This window comes from Oncorhynchus tshawytscha, linkage group LG13 (assembly GCF_018296145.1).
Source record: "Oncorhynchus tshawytscha isolate Ot180627B linkage group LG13, Otsh_v2.0, whole genome shotgun sequence".
NCBI lineage: Eukaryota > Metazoa > Chordata > Actinopteri > Salmoniformes > Salmonidae > Oncorhynchus > Oncorhynchus tshawytscha.
The window spans coordinates 30947791-30972999 of NC_056441.1; the positions used below are offsets into that span (position 1 = coordinate 30947791).

At 42.4% G+C, this 25209-nt stretch overlaps 1 protein-coding gene across 2 annotated transcripts; it reads right to left on the reverse strand.

Annotated features, from left to right (window-relative positions):
- Window positions 1–545: 545 nt before the first annotated feature.
- On the reverse strand, window positions 546–25209 carry LOC112264679 (thrombospondin-3b-like). 2 transcript variants are annotated; one of them, XM_024441446.2, is made up of 23 exons: window positions 24704–25209; window positions 17311–17517; window positions 16121–16374; window positions 12434–12512; window positions 10538–10564; window positions 10309–10391; window positions 9827–9878; window positions 9040–9188; window positions 8635–8775; window positions 8307–8381; window positions 7936–8088; window positions 7349–7459; window positions 7049–7156; window positions 6781–6940; window positions 5916–6034; window positions 5776–5828; window positions 4583–4776; window positions 4065–4243; window positions 3926–3974; window positions 3580–3776; window positions 3181–3353; window positions 1017–1156; window positions 546–928 (listed from the first exon to the last, which is right to left on the reverse strand). In XM_024441446.2, the coding sequence occupies exons 1-23, from the start codon at window positions 24786–24788 to the stop codon at window positions 873–875; spliced, it is 2844 nt and encodes a 947-aa protein (XP_024297214.2). In that variant the 5' UTR covers window positions 24789–25209; the 3' UTR covers window positions 546–872. The 2 variants fall into 2 exon arrangements, with proteins under 2 accessions (XP_024297214.2, XP_042151448.1); XM_042295514.1 differs by having other exon boundaries at window positions 12410–12512.

Here is a 25209-nt window from a genome sequence, read left to right on the forward strand (position 1 = left end):
GAGGAGAGGTGCTGGGTCTCCGCTAGGGACATCCTGGACCCAGGCCTCATCTCTGAGTTCCAATGCTGACACCTCCCTGTGCCCAGGTAGGACAACCAGGTGGCGTCCCTAGAGGAGGGGGGGGGGGAGGGGGGGCCTGATCTGTTTCACCTGTCTTTGTGATTGTCTCCACCCCCCTCAAGGTGTCACCCATCTTCCCCATTATCCCCTGTGTATTTATACCTGTGTTCTCTGTTTGTCTGCTGCCAGTATGTCTTCTTTGTCAAGTCAACCAGCATTTTGTCTCAGCTCCTGCTTTTATATATATATATTTGGATGTTTATTACCATGCAATTGGTTTCTCACAGGCTTCCACATAGGTCTGTCTCGATGATCCTCATAAAAATAACAATTATAAAATTCCTTATAAACTCAGCCTTGGGTTAAGTTAACCCTTCATCATGACAAATATTGTACAATTTAACAGTGGATTCAGTGGTGTGTAATGTGACGTCAACTGTGAGTCTGAAACCTTTATGATGCTCAGTTTAAGTCTAAGAGTAGGATTTGACACTTTTCAAACATATGTATTTAATTTTCCCTTATACACAGTCATGTACCTTAGGATTTCACGATCCTAATTCCTTAAAAGTAGCTTTCATTCATCATTTTATATAATAATAATAAATAAAAGCTTTTATGTTGTCAAACAATCTTAAACTCTTGACTTGACCAACCTGTAAGGTCGTTGTGGGGGCTAAAGACAGAAAGAGCCCCACATTAAAGTAAATGTACCTTAAAACACACACACACACAACCATACACACACACACAAGATACAGCGAAGGCACAGGTGATGTTGTGTATCTGCACAGATGCTGTGCTAGGCTCAGTCACACCCTGATGTGCATCTGCTTGCGGTAGAACTCATAGTCCTCTGGTACAGTATCTGATGGAAAAAGATAGAAAGAAATATTATAACGTAGCCAGGTTAAATTCAAATTCAAGAAAATGATCTTCTGAGAGCGTTGACGTACCGTTGCAGCGATAGCCCAGGTTGGACCAGATGATTTGCTCCTGGGAGAAGCAGAAGACGCCCAGCCTCCCGCCCCTCATTGAGGTGTCCACCACCACGCCAGAGTCTGCCACCAATGTCATGCCTTCATACAGCCTCACCCTGTGACATGGGTATACACAATGATCTCTCTATACACTGAGTGTACAAACCACCTGGTCTTTCCCTGATATAGGTTGACCAGCTGAATCTAGGTGAAAGCTATGATCCCTTATTGATGTCATCTGTTAGAGGGTGAATGGTCAAGACAAAAGATTGCCTTTGAAACGGTTATGGTAGTAGGTGCCAGACGCACTGGTTTGAGTATGTCAAGAACTGCAACGCTGCTGGGTTTTTCACTCTCAACAGTTTCCTGTGTGTATCAAGGATGGTTCACCACCCAAAGGACATCCAGCCAACGACAAGTCATTTATTAAAGAGGACAAAGGAGGCTGACACAAATTGTGCAATAGACGGGCTACAGTCCAGTATAACATTGGTGCCCAAAGACCCATAAAAGAGTGCAAAATTCGTCGTACCTTGACACGAATGGTGTATGGCAACCAATGCCCTTACAGAGTTCCACTTCTTTCAGAAAAAGACAATAAACTGCGGTTGCAGTGGGCTAAGGAACAAAAACACTGGACAATGGAGAATCCGGGGGCAAACTACCTGCCCTCCAGGACACCTACACCACCCGATGCTACAGGAAGGCAATAAAGATCATCAAGGACATCAACCACCCGAGCCACTGCCTGTTCACCCCGCTGCCATCCAGAAGGCGAGGTCAGTACAGGTGCATCAAAGCTGGGACCGAGAGACTGAAAAACAGCTTCTATCTCAAGGCCATCAGACTGTTAAACAGCCACCACTAACATTGAGTGGCTACTGCCAACACACTGTCAATGACACTGACTCTACTCCAGCCACTTTAATCATGGGAAATGATGTAAATATATCACTAGCCACTTTAAACAATGCTACCTTATATAATGTTACTTACCCTACATTGTTCATCTCATATGCATACGTTGATACTGTACTCTATATCATCGACTGCATCCTTATGTAATACATGTATCACTAGCCACTTTAACTATGCCACTTGGTTTACATACTTATCTCATATGTATATACTGTACTCGATATCATCTACTGTATCTTGCCTATGCTGCTCTGTACCATCACTCATTCATATATCCTTATGTACATATTCTTTATCCCCTTACACTGTGTATGACAGTAGTTTTTTTGGAATTGTTAGTTAGATTACTTGCTCGTTATTACTGCATTGTCGGAACTAGAAGCACAAGCATTTCGCTACACTCGCATTAACATCTGCTAACCATGTGTATGTGACAAATAAAATTTGATTTGATTTGATTTGATTTGATTTGAATCCCAGTTCCTGTTGTTTCACGCTGATGGGAGGACTAGGGTATGGAGAAAACCAGTACATGTTTCCATCATGGCTCGTGTCAACATTGCAGGCTGGTGGTGGTAATGTGGTGGTGTGGGGTGCGTTTTCATGGCACGCATTGGGCCCCTAGATAAAAGTGGAGCAACATTTGAATGCCACATGATATCTGAACATCATTGACAATCAGATTCATCCCTTAATAGCAGGAGAGTGTCCATCTGTGAATGGATTTCTTTAGCAGGATAATGTCCCATGCCACAAGGATAGGATTGTCCAAAAATGGTTCCACAGAGGTGACAGTGAATTCAGCTTACTGCAGTGGCCTGCCCAGTCACCAGATCTCTGTGGGATGAGATGGATCAAGATATTCGGAGTAGAGATCCAGCCAGCTTGACACAACTGTGGGAAGCATTGGAGTCAACATGGGCCAGTATCCCTGTGGAACGCTTTCGGCACCTTGTAAAGTCCATGCCCCGACGAATAGAGGCTGTTCTGATGGGAAAGGGGGTGCACCTCAATATGAGGATAGTGTTCCTAATGCTTTGTACATTCAGTGTATAATCTGAATTATATACAGATAGCCATAAAGAGCTATAGATCTATCTCTATACAGAAAACGGCTCAATTAAACAGTGAGGAACATTTGTGATGATGAAGTGCATTGGCAGGAGAATACAACTAGGAGTAGAGCATTTGTGGCTGTAATGCCCTTTGATGTTTTGCTCACCTGATGTAGCCCACCTGCGGGCGGTGGCTGAGGTGCCAACGGTAAGATGTCTTGTCCCTCCAGCCCACATTCCTGGGGTCCTTCCACAGCAGGGTGACTTCACCCGGGGTGTCGCCCGTGTGCCACAGGGCATTACGGAGGTATTCACCGGGACCCGTACGTGACTTAACTGCCTGTAGAGCAGAAAGAGTAAAGTCAAGTGTTTGGCTGTGGTAATCTAATATCTATTACATTTGAAGTTGAGGCATGTAGCTGGAACAACACAACATGATGGAGGTGGGATGTGTACTCCTATTGACATAAGACAACTTTGAAGGTCTGAAAACATCTGACACACGTTTGATGTTGGAGTGTAATGTCCCTTTAAAGCCAACAGATGCAGTTTTCTGTGTCCCCCACCTTCAGTTGCAGGCCTGGCTGGGCCATGGCCCTAAAAGGCAGCGACTGCCAGTAGGTCTGCTCCATCTGTTTCCACATGACCACGTAGAAGCTGGACGAGTCCTGGTAGCTGAAGATGAAGCCCACATAGTCATCGTCCGTGGCCGTGTTGATGTGGAACGTCCCCTCAAAGTCTACCCCGTTAAAGGCTGTGATGCCTGGTGGGGATCAGGTGGAGGGAGAGAGAGATACTTGACTTGTCATGTTCTTTATTGATACAGCTTCATTTAAAACTGAGAGAAAGTGGGATAAAGACAGGGGGAGGAAAGAAAGACAGCCATAAAGATACACAGAGCAACAGACTTACCTATGGCCAAACCAGGGTCACTGTTCATGGTTTGAACAATTTCCATACCCTAAAACAAAATTCCAGAACAATTCTTAATGAATTAAATTACATACAATGTAATGTTTGTTTTCTATCTAGGAATATTCCAAACGGTCACCCGATTGAGCACTATCCAGTTGGGGTCGATTTGGGCTTCGCCCTCCTGGTCCAGGATGACCGTCTGATAGGCTCTGAAGTCGGTCATTGTGACCTCAGCGCTCTCTGGACACACGTCAATCAAGTCTATCACTGAGTCATTGTCAAAGTCATTCTCGCACATGTCACCAATGCCATTTCCTGATTGGACAAGGGGGACAGAGGGAGAGATCAAAACACAAAATATACCACTCTGAGAACACCGATGGGGATGGGAGTATAGAGAGAAATAGGTTACTCTGGTATGACATACAGTATATTTTAGGACAAACATACATAGGTCCCTGTGGTACCTTGTCAGCAGGCCAATAAAATTCCAAAACATTTAAAACAGAATATGAAATTCTAATCTAACTTTAGTTTCCAGTAAAAAGTGGCCCCCTCTCTCTGCCTGTCTGGAAAGTAAAGTAACAGATTGGGCCTTTAATCCTGTTAAGACTGGGCTACAAAGCATTTATTTCACTGTGACTCCTTCCATACTGTCAGTGTCTGTCTGGCTGGGGTTGGGGATGAGCCGGCAGTTATCCGGCCCGGGAGGTCCAGCATCTGGAATGCCATCGTTGTCGTCGTCATCGTCGCATTCGTCGCCGATGCCGTCGTTGTCTGAGTCCAGCTGAGAGCTGTTAGGGACGTCTGGACAGTTGTCCCTGGAGTCCTGGTGGCCGTCCCCATCCCTTGACACATGAGGACAAGACAGGGACATTAGAAACAGGCTCATTGACCCAGCAGGCAAGACTGGTTGAAATGATGTCAGCCTGACGTATTTTTCAACGTCATGGTCTTTCTTTTTCCCAACACAGTTAAACCAAAACCACACCCTGTTATTCAGAGGGGCGTTCTACTACACTCCCATTGGCTAGCTAGCATTGTCTCACTCACAGGCGATCAACGCAGAGACAGTGACCTTCCAAGGGAAGGAAAGTGTAATTGAAAAATTAGCTGCCTACCGTAATGCAGGCCTATTATTATCATGTTTGGTAACATTTGCCAATGTATTTATTTTCATAGTTTCAATGAGTTGTAAAAATGTCTCAGAGAACTCTGCTGAGTTCCCTCAATTGAAGGTCAGCTAAGTTAACCTAGGCTACTTAACGTTACTAGCTCTGTATTTGAAGTTGTTACATGATTAGTAGTAGTCTATTATCAGGTAAAAGCATATGCTTATTGTTCATAATTTCTCAAATATTTATTAGCTAATCATTCTGTCGAATACGCTATGCTACAGCCATTGAATCTGTCATGGAGCGTTAAGGGACGTCAGTGGCTAGCTCGGTCCCATGACATTATCTTATTCGATTTTTCAATCTTGAAGTACACGGGCAAATGTTATTAATCAGTGACTGAAATTTCGCGCTACGTGATATTCACTTCCAGACTTGGAGACTTGGAGAGAGCTCAAAGCGTTGTAGAACGCCCCTCTGAATAACGGGGTGTGGTTTAGGCTTAACTGCATTGAGAAGAAGAAAGACGCGTCATGGTCAGTTTATATACTTATTGTAAAATGATGTATTTTATATATATCTTTTTAATGACAACAACAATCCAGCTTTACCTGGTTCAGCCTGGTTGTCATCTGGAGATATAACCAGATAACAACCAGGTAAAGGGGTCATTTTTGGGTTGTTATCTGGTTCTGAAGCCCCCTAAACCAGAAAACTAGTAGGATCACTCACATATCCTGGTTGGTGTCACACACATCTCCCACCAGGTCATTGTCCATGTCAGACTGAATGGAGAAAAGACATTTCAAAGATTTCCTCAATAAACTATATTTTTTATTTCAGCTCTAAGAACTGTATTCTTGACCTCTGACCTGCAAGGGGTCGTTGACTTCTGGGCAGCTGTCACATGCGTCTCCCACTCCATCCCCGTCACGGTCCGTCTGCATAGGGTTGGGCATCTTGGGACAGTTGTCCAGCACGTTTGGGATACCTGGCGAGAGGATGAGAAGGAGGAAGGTGAGCGATTGAATTGCGGTCTTGGGTCCGTATTCACAAAGCGTCTCAGAGTAAAAGTGCTGATGATCTAGGATTAAATCCTCCCTGTTCATATACTCTTATTCATTATGATCTGAAAGACAAATGTCACGTTCTGACCTTTATTTCCTTTGTTTCGTGTTCATTATTTAGTATGGTCAGGGCGTGAGTTGGGGTGGGCAGTCTATGTTTGATTTTCTATGATTTGGGGATTTCTATGTTTCGGCCTAGTATGGTTACTAGTAATCATACTTAGGTAGCCTGGGTTGCACTGTTTGTTTGTGGGTGATTGTCTATGTTGATTGCTTGTTTCAGCACAGTTCTTATTAGCTTCACGGTTGTTATTTCGTTTATTGTTTTTGTATAGTGTTTCAGTGTTCAGTGTTTTCTTTATTAAAATTAATGATGAACACATACCACGCCGCATTTTGGTCCTCCGATCCTTCTCGCCTCTCCTCTTCAGATGAAGAAGAGGACGACCGTGACAACAAAAGTGATCCTATATTAGCAATGCTACCTTGGAGGACTGAAACACTTAGGTTTTCCATTCTCTCCCTCTAATCAGGAACTAAATCAGACAAGGAACACAATCAATACAATGAATCAATCAATTAACTACCAGGTGGGGGGGGGGAACAGCAGTAATTTGGTCCTTGTGGGACAGTAATTGAATAGCCCTGTCATAAGCGATCCATAGCCTACCATCCCCATCAATGTCATTGTCACAGGTGTCTCCAGCCCCGTTTCCGTCGGTGTCCATCTGGCTGCCATTGGGAACATTGGGGCAGTTGTCACACGCATCCCCATATGAGTCTGTATCAGAGTTCTGTTGGTCCTTGTTGGGGACCAGACGGCAGTTGTCCTAGAAAAACAAAGAGGAAACACAAAATGGTGGGAAGTGGAGTCAGGGAGATTCCGTTTTGCTTAGTGAACATTACCCCGCACTGACAGAATACAAGGCTAGACTGACCTCCACGTTCTGGATTCCGTCTCCGTCCGCATCTTCGTCACACTGGTCACCTATACCGTCTCCGTCTGCGTCTTCCTGGCCAGAGTTGGGTGTGTTCACACAATTGTCCTGCACAGGGAACACAACACATCATTTTTAGGGCAAGTAAGACATTTTGTGTTTGTGTGTGTGTGTGTGTGTGTGTGTGTGTGTGTGTGTGTGTGTGTGTGTGTGTGTGTGTGTGTGTGTGTGTGTGTGTGTGTGTGTGTGTGTGTGTGTGTGTGTGTGTGTGTGTGTGTTGTGTGTTTGGAACAGGCTTACAGCTCGACAGTGATAGTCATTGTCTATGCAGGGGAGAGGCTGGTCGGGGTAGCCATCGCTGTCTGTGTCTGGACCACACGTATACCCATTTCCTGCCCAGCCCATATTACACTGGAAGAGATATTCAGAGAGAATATACTAAGTAGTAAAAAAATGGAACATGATTTCTTAATGATGTGATACTGTATAGCCAGATTACAACCAACTGGTTTCTGTTACAATCAGATAAAGACGTCTTTTCCATGACAATACATTTAGGGAAATATGTCATATTTTGGTGATTTGTCTAGTTGCTAAAAAGATATTGAAGAGATAGTTCACTCAAATAAAAAATTGTATTTTGGTTTCCTTACCCTTTAAACAGTGTATGGACAAGCTATGACAGCAATCCATGCTTTGGTTTAGTTTCCTTGGTACTAAAACATTAGCATGTGGAAACAGTGCTAGGGAACTAAACCAAAGCATACACTATCCATACACTGATTACAGGGTAAGGAAACCAATGTGTCATTTTGTAATTTGGGTGAACTATCGCTTCAACAACTTCCTTTTTTTTTGACTATTGAGATGTGCTATATGTGTCTTACCTTGCAGGAGACCTTGGCAGCACCCTTTATGACACAGTGGCCGTTGACGTCGCAGGGGTTGAAGCCCAGCGTGGCGCAGGACCTCCGCAGGAAACAGCCCACCGTCTGGTTGCCCACAAAGCTCTCCTTACACAGACCACACCTGAACGAGCCCTGAGGGGGGAGAGGTACAGGAGGGTAAAGGGGGGAGGGAGAGAGAGGAAGGGTGAGAGGGAGAGATAGAGGAGGGAGTTGGGGGAGACAGAAGGGGAGAGAGAGGGAGACAGAGAAAGACACAAAGAGAGAGAGAGGCACAGAGAGAGAAAATTGTGTATTTCTTTAAGTGGTAAATCTTTACTTTAGAAACCTCTGACTCCCTTTCCTCTACTGACCTCTGTGTTGGTGCAGACAGAGTTGGGGATGCAGGTGTTGGAGAGGTCAGCACACTCATCCACATCTGTGCACTCCTACAGAGACAGACAAAACACAACAATTTAAGGACAATACATCATGGCCATAAAGGCAATCACTTTGGCACGGTGCACATCCATACAGTGGGTGAGAAGAGGTGTCAATAGTGATGGTGTGTGTGCATGGCATGCATGTGCAAGGCTCCCGTGTGTGTGTGTATGTGTGTGTGTGTGTGTGTGTGTGTGCGCACAATGTTTACGTTTGTATGTGGGTGTGTGTGAGAAGCAGGGGGTCTTATGTTGGTCAGACCTGCTTGTGGCTCTTGGCAAACTCCACCCCAACCCCACTGAGGAGGGATCCTGAGAAGCCGACGGGACAGGATTCACAGGTGAAGCCCTTGGCCGTGTTTACGCACCCCTCGGACGAGAAACAGGGCCGGGCTACGGCACACTTAGACATAGAGACAGAGAGAAACAGAACGTAACAATACAAATGTCATTGTATTCGTGTTATTTTCGCACTGCAAAGTGCTTCACTTAATGAAGGCTGGCCGCCAAACATCAATTTACTAATTGTTATTCTCTTGCAGCTGGGTTGTCGAGAGAAATCATGTGCCACCTTAGCTACAAAGTTTTTGGGAATCTAACCCAAGAATGTTAAGGAAATATCATGCTATCATTTTTTGGCGCTCAAGAAATAGAACCCTTAGAATACCTCGTCAATGTCCTGGCAGTGGGTGCCATTCCCCATCATGCCTTCTGGGCAGGCACCACAACGGTAGCCTGGGTACTCCCGGGTCTCTGTACAGGGAACGCCCTTATAGCAGAGGTTGGGCTCGCAGCGAGAGTGGGGCTCGTGGAAGCCTGGTTAACAAAGTCATAGAACATACCAGACCAGCGTTCAAAATAGGATTAGACATTTTTCAGCATGCCTTCGAGCCTGCACAGAGTGCCATACGGGCAGGGTTTTCGTTTTTTTTAACGTATAAATGAATGATTATGTACCCATTGATTCTTGAAGAATAGCCCTTATAAATGCCTCGTAAGCTTAGTTCAACTGTCGTATCCCATCAGAACCCATAAGCTTGTGTTACTCCAATGTTTGTAAACAAAGTAAATGTAAAAAAACCTGTAGCCTCAAAATATAATTAAAACTATAATTTTGACATCATGGATGGTCAGTCCTTCCATCCATAGCTCTGTCTATGAATTTGAGAGTGGTTACATTTCTCCAGCCCCATCGCTCAGCTTATTACTGAAACGGTGGTGGGGAGCTCTCCTTTTTTACAGTGAATTGTCTTTTTAAGGGACTTTTCCATTGGTTGCATTGCGCCAGGCAAGACCAATCAAACACAGCTAAAGTATTTAATAGATTTCAATATATCTCTCTGTTGATTTCCTGTGCTTCTCGTCTATTTTTGTTGACCTTTTCTTTACTTTATCCCCTCTGTTTCATACACTAAGTCCCAGCCTTAGTATAGTGCTGCTCTTCAAGCACTCACCACACGCTTGGCACTCCAGAATGGTGTTCCTAATCAGAGACATCTCCTTCACCTGTGAAGATCACAAACATACATAAGTCACCAGAAATGTCTCATTTTTTAAACTGTATTTGTACGGATACTGTAGTTACTCTCGAGAACAAGGGTATTTGTCCACTGGAAGGTACTTCATTTTTATGTATTTATTTTTCAGTGGAAAATGTCACGTTTATTTAATGAATAAAGTAAATCTTTTTTTACGACATACCTACAGTAGAAAAGGGGATAATGCAGTATCTTCTTTCTAATAATGTAAACTTTATTTCTCAACTCCTAATATTGACCAATTACACTCAATGGGGTATCTGACTTAGGCTTTGATATCTAGCAAATCTATTAATTTTAAAGTGTTGATTACTCTCCCTTGCCATTATCATTCACCTGATGATAAGACAATACGTGAATCACTGTCACTTCCTCCTGTGCCCCCCCCTCTCTCTTACCTGTTCCCTGATGTCCTCTCGGAGTTCACCCAGGATCTGGTTGAAGATGATCAGCTGGCCAATCAAAGCCTTGGTATGGTCACCTGACACAGAGATGTCCAACCATTTGAACATAAGCACAGGGAGACATTTAAAGTAAATGATAGCATTATACCGGTAGCTATAACTGTTAGTTAGCATTTGGGTAGGGGAAGGTTGATAAACCAGAATTTTTCTGATTGATACTCACCCAGAATGGCATTGACATCGGCACCAGCTATGGAGACAGAAAAGTCCACTTTAATCACAACACAACACAGTCTAGTTATCTTGATATGCTATTCCTAACAATGCCTCTCACATACATGAACTACTACCTGTAAACATCCCTGGCATTCAAATGGTCATGCTGAAAATACACCAACTTGTAATGAGATGAAAAAAGAACAACCAGTATGACATTTCTGTTATTTATGTTGTCTCACCACTAGAGGGGGTTAAAGTGATAAGAATACAGTACCGAGATCAGCTTCTATTAATCCAATGAGTCCCACCATACGGTTCGCACGTTTCGGAAACGTACTGTGGGACATTGTGTGTTTGAGCTACAGACTTCTGGGGTGGATCCCAAAGGGGACCGGGACCTGGATCTTTTATACAAAAAGTCTGAATGGTTTGAGCTACAAACTATTAAAAGCTATTTATGAAAATCTGAGACTCTCACGAACACGTATGTTCTGCTCTATGACGCCCACAAACTACACATGAGTCATTAGAAGGTAAGGGGTTCTTCTACATAGAAGATCATTGGATATTCCAGGACATAGTGTCTATAATACTGTAATAAGCTTACATAGTTGCTGTCACAAACTCAAAACTACACACAGTTGTCACTGACTAGTTGGATATTAATTTCCCAGTGAGCAAACAATCTTCTGTACTGACAGCATTCGTATACATTTATTTTGATCAGGTTTTTGCTTTGGCAAACCTTATTTCTTTATTGACATGTCAATAAAACTCATGAATGCAACTGTTTATGTCAAATGTCGTGTTCTACTTTATTGTGAGCTTAAATATAACATGCAGAAATTAAAGTCAGATAAATGAAAAGCCAATTTTTGCTGGGCTCTCTGGACTGACAGAGTTAACTGACCAACCACCTAAGGAGGATGTGGATGGGCATATATATCAGCAGATATCAAAGGTTACAGTCTCTCTATATAGATGGGTTGCCTCCAAAAATGTACCAATGTTCCAGCTTACACATCTGTAAGTAATACATGTCAATTTGGCAGAGAGGAAAGGGCGGAGTTGGGACTTCTGGCTTTCCTACATCACTGCCTTATGCACCTGTTGCCCTAGCTTGAACATCCCCCGGACACAAAGTAGTACAGTAGCTAGCAAGATAGAGATCACAGAGGTCATTTTTTATGAGTGCATTTCCCAAGTGGCTAGTCTGAAACAACTACCTTCACTAAAACCACTACAAAGGTTTTGCCTGCAAACGTCTTCCTTGGGATTTGTTTGGAGAGTTGTCTGTCTGAAGAGGACCTTCCCCGGAACATTTTTTACCCCTTTTCAAATCCGTCATTAATCCCAGACCTAGTGCTGTTGCTCCTAGGTCTGCGTTTCCGAGGCTGAAGTGAACACAACGTTATTTTTTATTTATTTCACCTTTATTTAACCAGGTAGGCTAGTTGAGAACAACTTCTCATTTGCAACTGCGACCTGGCCAAGATAAAGCGTAGCAATTCGACACATACAACAACACAGTTACACATGGAATAAACAAAACATACAGTCAATAATACAGTAGAACAAAAGAAAACAAAAAGTCTATATACAGTGGCATTATATACATTATAATAAATTAGTATGAGGATCGTTTGCATGTGTTTATGGTTGTATACCATAAACACATGGAGTGGCAGGTAGCCTAGTGGTTAGAGAGTTGGACTAGTAACCGAAAGGTTAGAAGATCAAATCCCTGAGCTGACAAGGTGAAAATCTTTTGTTCTGCCCCTGAACAAGGCAGCTAACCCACTGTTCCTAGGGTGTCATTGAAAATAATAATTTGTTCTTAACTGACTTACCTAGGCAAAATAAAGGTATATTGTACCTGAAATTTGAAAATATGTATCACCCTGAAATGGACAATCGGTCAAGATTCCTGCATTGGCTATGGAGCCACCCAGAGCCATTTTCAGAGAGTCCACTGAGCCCTGAAACACACACATGCACACAGTGCAGTTAAAGATGCACTATGGAAAACTCATTTAATGGTTGTTAAAATTCTATTAGTTTTCCTTATTTCAGTTTATGTGACAAAACAAGCAAGTACAGTGTAAGTATAGTTGTTCCATCTAAACCGCTGTGAAATACGTTTTCCATAACCAAAGATATTGTATTTTAAGCTGTTTGAACACAGATAGAACAATGAGCCAGATATTTCTTCCAGTGGAGGCTGCTGACGGGAGGATGGCTCATAATAAGGGCTGGAACAGTGTTTGATACCATTCCACCTATTCGCTCCAGCCATAACCATGAGCCTGTTCTCCCCAATGATGGTGCCACCAACCTCCTGTGATTTCACAGGATGTATAAATGCGAAGCATCAGGTTGGAGTTTCCGCTCACTATCAAATATGGTGATGAGAGGAAGCCCAATGACTGGCAGTGGCATATTGTTCTGCCCAACAGGATTAGTTGCACATGCAAACCGGCACATGATTCATTTGCTCCCATTGGAAATGACAGTCTCTGGCCTGTCTTGGGTTAGTTATCAAAATCTTTGGTGCAATAACTCAATTCGCCCTTGAACTCCTCCTAAACAATGCAAAATGTTTTACTTTGGCAAAGGGTAAAGTCTACATAACGCAGTCCACTCTGTTTCAGATTCTAGTTTTGGAAACAGAAAATGTAATATTCTGTACAGATCAAATGTTAAATTGATGAGAAAATTTGCAGAAAGTCGGCCAAAATCCATCTCGCTTCATCTTCTCACAGTGCCGGTGTTGTGCCGAAAATCCCCCCTGACAGAATCCCCCCCTTTGCGTTCTTCATGCTGCGACTTGCTTGCTAGTTAAGATTTCTGCTCTTCACTCCTTTGTCAGTTAAGCCTACATTGATTTACTGATTTTAGTAACAGAAAGCATTTTTGTCTTCGGTTTTCGGTTTGGCTATTTGTTTCAAGTGTAGCTTGTATGGCACCCTGGGCGAACCCCCCCTTCAGTGGGGGGGCGGCTGGCCATGTCGCCCGTACCTAAATCTGCTATTGATTTTTGTATCATCTACCTATGATGAAAATTACAGGCCTCTCTCATCTTTTTAAGTGGGAGAACTTGCACAATTGGTGGCTGACTAAATACTTTTTTGCCCCACTGTATATAGCACAAATAGAACAGATCTACCACTTCTTAGACTTGCTTTCAATGAGAATGACAGATCTATATCTCACATGTTAATGTGAATTTGGTTGGATTGCCAAGAAAGTTACATATTGCAGCTTTAAATTGTGTGCGCAGTCTTATTGAACTCTCTCACGCACAAAGGGGCATGGTAAGTGGACATTCATGCTAATTTGTATTTGGAGTGAACTACCACTTTAAATCAATGTCTAGGCCTAAGACTATGATTATGCAACCAACGCAGGCAAAGTTCTCTACAGATCCCCCGACTGCAGCTCCTCCAGGACTAAAAGTGTCTGATAAATGGCATATACTGTCGCAAAGAAGAAATACCAGCCCGTTCAGAGAAGCACAAGATTGAACTTCACTTTTTAGAGTTTTCCCCCGTTAGTTAACACTGTCAACATTTCCATCTACTGTGGGAATTGTGATAGAATCAACGTCATATTAGCCACTTTCAATGCAACATGACAATCACGGTCGGGAGTACATGCGCTTGTTTTGAGATCAAGGCTAGAGCTGCATGTATCCACGTGTGTACATTTGTTTATCTTTTTTGCTAGTTAGTGTGTTATTTAGCCCAGTTATAGCAAATGTCTTGTCAGAAATGGGAGAGTGATTACTTCCTGCAAGAGCACGAAATGTGTACATTTCTAGCCATCTTTGAAAAAATGAGTCAGGTAAAAGAGCTTTTTTATGTCTTAAAGCGGCATTGTTGTATTTTGAGACAGGCTTGAATAATCAAATAAGTAGCTAATAGGCAGAGGGTAGAATACATTTTTGTCTGATTCTCTTTAATAATAATAATGCATTTGATTTTGTTAAAGTGTTTTTTTGCATCAAACACAATATAACAACATTTTCTGTCACCTCCTTGTCTGAAGGACAAGTGGATAAACAGATTGTTTTTTTAAAAAGTCTCCTGGAATATAGGCCTACATTGAACACCACACGTTGACTGCTACTGTAGGCTGAATGATACAACAGCTATTTCCATGTTAAAATGTTATGGGATGCATTTTCTCCCCAAAATTGCTTATGGTAGGCCACTCCGGTACATTAGGTCTACATTATGATCAAATAGACATTGTAACCTACCTGGCCACTTTTAAAATTGTAACTTAAAGATGGTACAGCCTCAGTGTTCACAGTAAACACATGAAGGAAGTTCAGCAGACCTGTAATTTGCTCAGTGTCCGAAAACAATTAAGAGGGAGCAATGACTCCAGGTCTTACTTAGACATATTGAGGCACATGCTCTGGGTTGTGTTCATTGGGGCACACTGTGGCAAAAAAATTATCAAAACGTTGTGAGACGGAAAACAACTGTTTCTTATTGGACAATTTCTGATAGTACCTCCCGTGTTTCACTCCGCTTCCGACAGTTCCTTCTGTTTTATGGCTAGTGAACATGATCCTGGTCAGAAGCCGTGTACACCTGCATGCATATCACCTGAGCGGCCCATTCAAGATAAGAGACACAAGCTAGGAACAATAGCTGCAGTGTACCCTCTCCTTTTAGATCTTTCCTTCCTCCCTCCCTTTCTCTCTCTTTCATCCATCCCGACACAGCCCTCTCTTTGTCCACAGTGAGTGTGGCACCTATCAGACAGATAGTCACACATGCTGACAGCACCACATGGTTACAGCTAACTACTTCTCCATTTAAGCTTCGGCATGAGCCATAGACATGTAGCTGGTAGATAGGATGTGCAGCTCAGCTCTGTTCCATGTAATGGATGAAAAGGTGCTCATAGGAAAGTAGACATTTAACTGCTCACAAAACTTGAAGTTGCTTGTGAAAGCTAATGTCTACAACATCATATTAGCCATGCAAAATCTATGCAATTTGCTCAAGTGGCATAGATGTCAGCTGTGGATAGAAGATTAGGTATGTAAAACAACTATAAATGAGCAACACTCGTAAAATGAAGAATTTGTCTATCATCGTGGGCAGGCTGGGTTTGTCTTTCATGTACGGTATAGCCAAATGAATGACCTAATTACATGATTTCTATGGGGATCCGGAATACTCCCTTTGCTTTAGTCTTAAAGTAGTGTAGTAAAAATGGTTACGTTAGGAAGTCCGATTAGAGACATTCTGAGTCTGAGAGCATTCTCTGAAACGTGCTCTGAAGAAATAGAGGTAGACTAAGCAATATGACGATTTGCAGCCGTGTCGCTTTCTGCTTCACAAAAACTATTGGCTCTTCCCAATTATTGCAGGCATGCCCATATTGAGGCATGCCCACATTGGGACGAGCCAATAGTGGAAAACATAGGGCAGATTAAAATGTTGTTGTTGTTGCTTTCTGTTTGCAGGATACCGCACTGTGTATGATAATTTCTTATTTCTGAGTCTACCTTTAACTTCAGCCTAGGACTGCTGGGAATTTAGGAAAAAAGAAAATTGTGTTTTATCACCTGTAGCCTGGCATAGGCCTTCTGCCCATTTCGTATCTCCACAGACTCCGCCTCTGATGGGAGCTGGACAAATGACGGCAGGGCCTGTGCTGAGTCGGCCAATCGGCAGTTAACATAGAGTTCCATGTGGAGGTAGTTTCGTCGGAGCCCACCCACGTGGAGGATGAGTGACTGGGTGCGTCCGTCGGAGAGGCCGGGGTTCTGGAGGTTCACTGTGTGGAGTTTACCGTCCTCACGTACATAGCGCACCAGAACTGAGAAATATAAAGGATTAAAAAATCAGGTAATCTCTTGTCAACAGATCCACGGAATTATACCTGGTACCATAGAATTTGTCTGGAAGTAATGGAATGTGAGGGATAAAGAGCAGCAGTATTTCCTGTGTTCGGATTTTTCGTCACTGGTTATTTGGACAAATCACGATTTCGCAGGTGTTAGCATCTTTCGAATTTTGGAAGTGGAGGGGACATTTGGCAAATAGACTTTCCCCTAATATCTATTGGACAGTAGTTCCTAGTTTTGGGTTTTCGTTGTTCCATAGCCACAAAGTCAAAATTGGCTGTACCGTAAAAATGAATGAAAACAAAAAAAGTGATTTTTGCTCAAGATTAACACGGTTGAAATTAGCAAAAGGGAGGGGTTTGGCAGAGAGTTTCTGTTTGAAAGGGGGAGGAGACTTCGCTTTCTACAAAGGCAATCACAAATGTTAACTATTGTTAATGGAATCCCCCCCATTTTTGTTACAAACTTTCGAGAGATAATTTGACTTCTAGGTAACTGAGATGAACTTGCCCGTAAATTGCAAAGAAAGAGGGTGGAGCTCCATGTTCCGGTTCCACTCCTCGTTCTAAGATATCTTAATCCCTTCTCTTAACATATATGGACCCAGAATTTAGAGATCGGGCAACCCCGAGCATCATTGAAGCTAGCCTACATAGAACAGTTTGTAGAACGAGAGCACCATATGAAAAAACAACAACATGCATATTGGTCATTGTTTTGCAACTATACAACCCTCTCAGATCTCCAAGTGTCAATGGGGTATGGCTAGGGGTCGATTGGGGAATCCCACTAATGGGATTGGGTGACGGTGTCTTAGGTATACGCCTTGAAGAAAATAAATTTAGGCTACACCAAAATATCGATCTATCACACTTCCCTCCCAATCCCCTCTACTGACAATACCCTACCTTTGTTGACCTTGCCCATGAGGGCCACCTCCAGGTACTTCCTGTTGTCGTCTTTGTTGTAGACGCCCAGCAGCACTCCTCCCAGTTTGGGCGGCAATCGCAGAGTGGACACCAGGTACAAATCCGACACGAAGCCCAGAGCCCCCGACATCTTTCCCACCGCGGACGCACTCTGCTTGGCGTCGTGCAGCTCCAGCATGTCAATCACTGAAAGATGGTGGTCCAGTTTGAATACTTTGGAAATGCATCCGTCGACCCCTTTTCTGCAGTCAAATTACCATGGCCTCATGGGTGGAAAAGCCACCGAAAATCCAGTGTTTCTATATCAAAGGTTTTTGTTAAATTTTAGTCTTCTGTGATGTATATAAAGTATAATATTGGGATGCAAACTCAAAATTGAATACTCAACTCTATATCTGACATGTTACAGGTGTCTTCTTTTTCGAAAGCCTGTAACCATGTTTGTGAGGTGTATACTTATGTTTCAAAGTAGATTTGTTTCAGACTACCAAGAAACACTGTGCGACCCTGATTTAGCCCACTGCAGTAAATTAAGTGGGCACATGTGTAGGGTGTGAAAAAAAGGAGGGATGGATAGTGATGCAAAGTTTAGAACAATAGGGATATTGCAATAGAGAGAAAATAGGCATACACAAGAGAAAGAAGGCGAAAACAGGCGACGCAAAAAAAATGGATATGGGAGAGAGTCAGAGAGATGCTGAGAGAGAAGAAGAGAAAGGATTCATTTATTGACCGTGGGGGATTCATCCTTTTGAGTTTAATGCCACTTTGGAAGGTTTATTGAGAAAGTATAAGCCAGAACACAAACTCAATGCCTCTTGTCTTCATCGTTCTGGTCTGTTACCCCTGCCGCAAAATTAACACATCTCACAGAAAATACCAGCCTTTGCTGTCACTGTCGGTAGCAGAATTTCTGTCTGTCGGTGAACTGGGTGCTGCTGGAATCTTTTCTTTACGAGATGTTTCTCCATTTAGGGTGAAATTTATTGGTCTTATAAACATAGGTTAATGGCCAGGGTTTAGCAATCACGCCTGATGTGGGGCTGCAATATACAGTACGTTCCTTTGCTCCTTCTAGGTGTCTGAACGCAGTGGAAACATTTTGAGAGGTTAGAAATACTGTAGGGAGAAACCAACTGGAGTGCAGATGACAGGGAAAGTCTTAAAATGCTTGTAGCTTCATGAGTTGCAAATGTGTGCAGCAAACAAAAACTGAAATGTATAAGTTCTCACTTGTAAAGTAACAAGTGCTGTATGTACAAGGCCTAGATAAATGAGATACTTTCCCCTATGAGTGTTTTGCCTGTTCTCTCGTCCAGGTGTGTGTGTGTGAGTGAGTGAGTGAGTGAGTGAGTGAGTGAGTGAGTGAGTGAGTGAGTGAGTGAGTGAGTGAGTGAGAGAGGGAGATGAAAGAGATGGCAGAATAATCTGACAGACATACCAGCCTCTTTCTAATCATTCTCTTGCCTCCCTAGTGGCTGCAAATTCAGCAGTCTGCATGACACTAAAGCCATAGACATCAGGGGTGCCTCTAACCACCAATTCTCCCCTTGTGGGTGCCGTTCTCTGCATACCTTCCCCGCTTATAGTACAGGTCCACACTGTAAGACTTTTATGTAATTTCAACAGTAAAACACTGTAGAATGCACAGTAAAATACCTTAAATGTGTTTTACAGAATTAATGCTGTAGTTTGCACTGCATTATGGGTAAAATGCTGAAAAATACTGTTATTAACTGTAATTGTAAGCCTCCTGTTGAAATTACTCTAACTTAATGTTTTTCTTTACAGTAGTACACAAACACTACTGTAGTTGGCAGCGCCAAACGGTCTGTGGTGTGTGTGTGTGAGAGCGAGAAAGAGAGCTCTATCTCGTACTTCTCAGGGCAGGTCTGCCGGTATTGACTAGCAGAAGTTAGCAGGTTACGACAATTAATGCAGCGGGTTACGATAATTAGGCTAAAAACGCTAAAAACGCTAACAATGTCCCCAACATGACTCGGACCTATCTACAACCAGGCCTGCCCTGAGAACAGAATTGATTTCCACTAATGCGATGCTCTGCGCCAAATGGTTGAAGTCGGACGTTTACATACACTTAGGTTGGAGTCACTACACAAATTTCTTGTTAACAAACTATAGTTTTGGCAAGTCGGTTAGGACATCTACTTTCTGCATGACACAAGTAATTTTTCCAACAATTGTTTACAGACAGATTATTTCACTTATAATTCACTGTATCACAATTCCAGTGGGTCAGAAGTTTACATACACTAAGTTGACTGTGCCTTTAAACAGCGTGGAAAATTCCAGAAAATGATGACATGGCTTTAGAAGCTTCTGATAGGCTATTTGGTATCTTTTGAGTCAATCGGAGGTGTACCTGTGGATGTATTTCAAGGCCTACCTTCAAACTCAGCGCCTCTTTGCTTGACATCATGGGGAAATCTTAAAAAATCAGCCAAAACAATTGTAGACCTCCACAAGTCTGGTTCATTCTTGGTAGGAATTTCCAAACGCCTGAAGGTGCCACATTCAACTGTACAAACAATACTACGCAAGTTTAAACACCACGGGACCACACAGCCGTCATACCGCTCAGGAAGGAGACGCGTTCTGTCTCCTAGAGATGAACGTACTTTGGTGCGAAAAGTGCAAATCAATCCCAGAACAACAGCAAAGGACCTTGTGAAGATGCTGGAGGAAACAGGTACAAAAGTATTTATATCCACAGTAAAATGAGTCCTATATCGACAGCAAGGAAGAAGCCACTGCTCCAAAACCGCCATAAAAAAAGCCAGACTACAGTTTGCAACTGCACATGGGGACAAAGATCGTATTTTTTGGAGAAATGTCCTCTGGTCTGATTAAATAAAAATATAACTGTTTGGCCATAATGACCATCATTATGTTTGGAGGAAATAGGGGGAGGCTTGCAAGCCGAAGAACACCCTCCCAACCGTGAAGCACAGGGGTGGGATCATCATGTTATTGGGGTGCTTTGCTGCAGGAGGGACTGGTCCACTTCACAAAATAGATGGCTTCATGAGGGAGGAAAATGATATGGATATTTTGAAGCACCATCTCAAGACATCAGTCAAGTTAAAGCTTGGTCGCAAATGGGTCTTTCAGATGGACAATGACCCCAAGCATACTTCCAAAGTTGTGGCAAAAGTCCTGACCTCAAACCTATAGAAAATGTGTGGGCAGAACTGAAAAAGCGTGTGCGAGTTAGGAGGCCTTACAAACCTGACTCAGTTACACCAGTTCTGTCAGGAGGAATGGGCCAAAATTCACCAACTTATTGCGGGAAACTTGTGGAAGGCTACCCGAGATGTTCGACCCAAGATAAACAATTTAAAGGCAATGCTACCAAATACTAATTGGGTGTATGTAAATCTTCTGACCGACTGGGAATGTGATGAAAGAAATAAAAGCTGAAATAAATCATTGTCTCTACTTTTATTCTGACATTTCATGTTCTTAAAATAAAGTGGTGATCCTAACTGACCTAAGACAGGGAATTTTTGCTAGGATTAAATGTCAGAAATTGTGAAAAACTGAGTTTAAATGTATTTGGCTAAGGTGTATGTAAACTTCCAACTTCAACTGTATGTACTAATACTTCTATATACCTACTGCAGGTTTCCTTAACTAATCTACTAACTAGCTAGCTAACGTTAGCTTGTTTGGATTGTGTTCGCTAACAGTATAGCCAAGATGACATGTCGTTCTGTTGCGTTGATCTTCCTTGCTGGTAAAATAATCAGTGATATTGTAGCTATAGAGCAAATCATTTTAGTATTAACAACGTGCAGAAATCCATATGTGTGTTTCTTTGGATAGGCTACTTAACCGGTGGGTGCATGACATGGGTGACAGGGTGCTAACACTATGGTATTAGTGCAAAGTGGTCGTAGGCTTCACCAGACAAAAATACAGTTCGTCTAGGGAGGGAGCGAGAGTTTAGCTATGTCGAAATACACATTTAGTTTGTCAGCAGGCACAGATTGACATTTTGCCTTGGGATGAATACTTTTTGGGTGATTCTGTAGTTGCAATGAGAGGAATGGAACTCTCAGATGAAAGGGGAATGGTGCTTGCTAACGTTAGCTATAGCTAGGAGATGGCGAACTCCATTGGACACCTTTCTCTAAATATCTCTGGTTAACGTTAGCTCTATTCAGTCTTGGGGTGCGTGTGATTTAGCAAAAGTGTAGTGGAATATTCCCCCTATGCTTTTGTTACCCTTATTAGTCCATTAAATTAATAAATTCAGCAACAACAGGCACAGACTGATATTTTACCCTGCAGGATATTAAAGTTATATTTTATTTTCTTCAGATTGTGTGGTTAGCTTGCTAGCATTATTCAGGGCGATGGTCGTAGCATTTTTTCCACGTGAGTTGAATTATCCTCGTGCTTTTGCTAATCTTTCAGAAGTGATCCTTATCAACCATTAATTAGGCAACGTTAAATGAATGATATCGGAAACATCAGGCACAGACTGATATTTGATTTAGCCTTGTAGTCTATAATTATTTTGTTTAGATTGTGTGGTTAGCATAAATTGCATATTAATGTATAGCTTGATAGCTCTTTTGGTGTGTGCATGCAATTTGGTGGCTGCGGGGTAGTGTAATTTTTATATTGCAGGCTGACTGGTAGCTGGAAGTAGGTTTATTGGGAATGTTCAGGTATAAATCCTGCTATTTCTGTTTCCTAAATATTAAAGCATTCATTACACATGCAAAAAAACATAGAAATGTCGTGAACGACAGTTTTGCTCGTGGGGTAGAGTGCCCTTGCATCACTACTTGTTACACTACCCCGACCTCATCCTGCAATTTGGGTGACTCATTCGTTTGTGGGCCCCCGAGGTTTGAGAGCAAGCTCTCCTACTTCAAGGAGTGTGCCAGAAAACTTGTCTGAGAGCCACCAGTTACTGCAATCTTACTTATGCAGCAGCCAATTGTCATGGAAGAAAATGATGACGGACACACATTTGGAAAGATCTCACTGATTCTGGTCACAGAATCACAGGTCCTTTTAATTGTTGGGGTGAATCAGTCTGTGTCACTGGTCGATCTCGTGGTTCATTTTACACCAGATTCTCGGAGGAATTATGTGTGTGTTAATAAAGATAGATTGAGGCATTATTACCCACTACCAGTTTATGAAGTGTCAAGTTTCTATGTTGTTTCCCTGCATCACTCAGTGTGTTCTCCTTAAACCAGTGTAGGCATGGAGGGTCTTCAAGATGCAATTCAACACCAATTGCCCGAGTTGGAGACCGAGATGGTGAGATCTTTGTTGGAGCATCTGAGGGCAAATGTCGGCGTGGAGAATATTAACGACCTTGAATATGTTCAGCCGGACGACATAAAATACCATTTGACACCAATATAGTGCTGGGAATTGCTTCAGTCCTTCAACCAAAGAGGTGAGATCTTGATTGATAAATGTAACATATTTATGTAATTGTTATGAAAAAAGGTGCTATCTAGAACCTAAAATGGTTATTTGGCTGTCCCCATAGGATAACCCTTTGAAGATCCCTTTTTGATTCCAGGTACATGTATAACCCTTTTGGTTCCAGGTAGAACTCTTCTGGGTTCCATGTAGAACCCTTTCCACAGATGGTTCTACATGGAACCCAAAAGGGTTCTACCTGGAACCAAACAGGGTTCTCCTATGGGGACAGCCAAAGAACCCTTTCGGAACCCTTTTTCTCAGAGTGTAAACACAGACACACACAGTTAAAAAGATTCTGTAAATAATTTGTTTGTTTGCCAGCAAAATAAACGGTTTATGCTATGATGGAGCGAGGCATATGCAATAAAAGGGACGGAAATGACAAAAATCATAAAAGTACACAAATATACAAATGTTTCTGTAAATTGTTTGTTTGTCCTCTTGTGCTGGTATGGAGGACAGCTTTTCTTTGTATTTTTTTTAAAAGAAAATGAAGAATGGATAGGATCTGTAACAATGGATATGACACTTGTCCTCCTCCAAGCCTCAGTGACCTCCAGGAACACTGACCTTTCCTTTTCACCAAGTTATTGCTCTGCGGCCACAATTGTATAGGTGAAGAGTGAGTCCAGTCTATATAGAGTGAGTAGTCTATACATACCATTTCTAGCTACATCATTCTGAATGTTCAGTCCCACTGAAAGCAGCCCTTGTGAATGGAAAGGCAGAGCAGCAATGACCCTAGGGGTTAAGAATGTGTGAGCTGGTTCTTCTCTTTAAAATGACTGTTGTATGGGCCAGTACCCATTAGAAATCAGTATGATGGACAGGTGTATTTAGAATATCTCAACTATCTCCTCACTCTCAGTGGGTCATAGTTGACGTTTACACAGACACACACACATATCTTGAGGGGGCATCCATTCGATCGCTGCATCATCATTGTGGGCAGGTCCTTGTGAAAAATTATGCCCATCATCTATTGTTTGGCTCCATTGCACCATATGGTTCAGCAACCACCTACTAGTGGGAGGTGGACCCATGAGTGCTTATTGTTTCACTGGTGGAATCTTATTGCTATCTTAACAGCAATTAGCAGACATCTGGTCATCTATTTTGTCTTGTATAGAGACAGCAGCTATTGTATCCTAAATTAAGTTTAAAAAAATAATAGGCTATAGTTGTTTACCATTTCAAGTTTAGGAGCTCTTTATAAAGCAAATGTATGCTTAATATGTGTCATTTACAGTGCAATCATAAAGTATTCAGACCCCTTGACTTTTCCCACATTTCATTGCGTTACAGCATTATTCTAAAATGGATTAAATTGTTAGATTTAACGGTGTGTAGATTGATGAGGGAAAAAAATAAATGTTATTCATTTTAGAAAAAGGCTGTGAGGTAACCAAATGTGAAAAAGTCAAGATGTCTGAATACTTTCCAAATGCACTGTGTTATTCACATGACATTGCAATGTAAAATGATAGAGATTATGTAGGACGCAAAAAGCAACTGGGGCGTTTTTGTGGTGTGGTCCTTCAATTTGCATGACCCCAAATATTGAACGAGGTGATGAGCGATTGCAAGCAGTTCAGAAAAGCGCACATTTCGCGTCCGGCACAGAAGTGTCCATTTGGGGATTTTTGACACTCGAGTCTATAATTTGGTCAATTGAATGTAGCCTAATTAGAATGCCTCAACACCGCTTTCATTCAAAATTCTAGTGAATTTGATAGGAATTACAGCAGTAATCATTAACCTTTTTTACTATTGAATTATTCTACAGAAGTTGTGGCACACAGTCAGTGAACGATGCAGAGGGGTTTCACTAACATTGCAATGAAAACTAACATCAGAATAATACTTTGTCAAAGCATGCGTAATATTTTTTAATTACCTTGCATTTCTGAAGACCTGCTGAAGCCCAAGAGAAGCGACGCGCTCACAAGTAGAACATTTTGCATAAGCCTCCCCATATCCATCGTAAAGGCACAACCTTCATGAATGTTCCCCAAATAACCTAATATCTAACTTTTCAACTGTGACTCCACCGAAGTAAAGAAACGCGAGTGGAACTGTGTGAAGACTCCTCGACCGGCACGCTGACCAGCGCGGATGGGTTGTCAAGAAATGTTGTCTCGCACGGTCGCACTCCGCGCGCCAGGCAAAAGAATGCTTCGGGTGAAGGTGAAAGATGTCAGCGGGTCTCACTCGTGATCCGAGCAGCTTGGGGTGTGCTGTGCCGAACACTTTCCTCATCTCCCAAATGAGAAACATGAGATGGGCTGCGAGCTATTACAGACAGTGAACAGGGCAATATAACGATGCTTGTCAATCAAATAAAAGTTTTACTGCCTCTGTGCGCTCACTGTCTCCAGCTTGCATAGCCTAATGATAAACGGA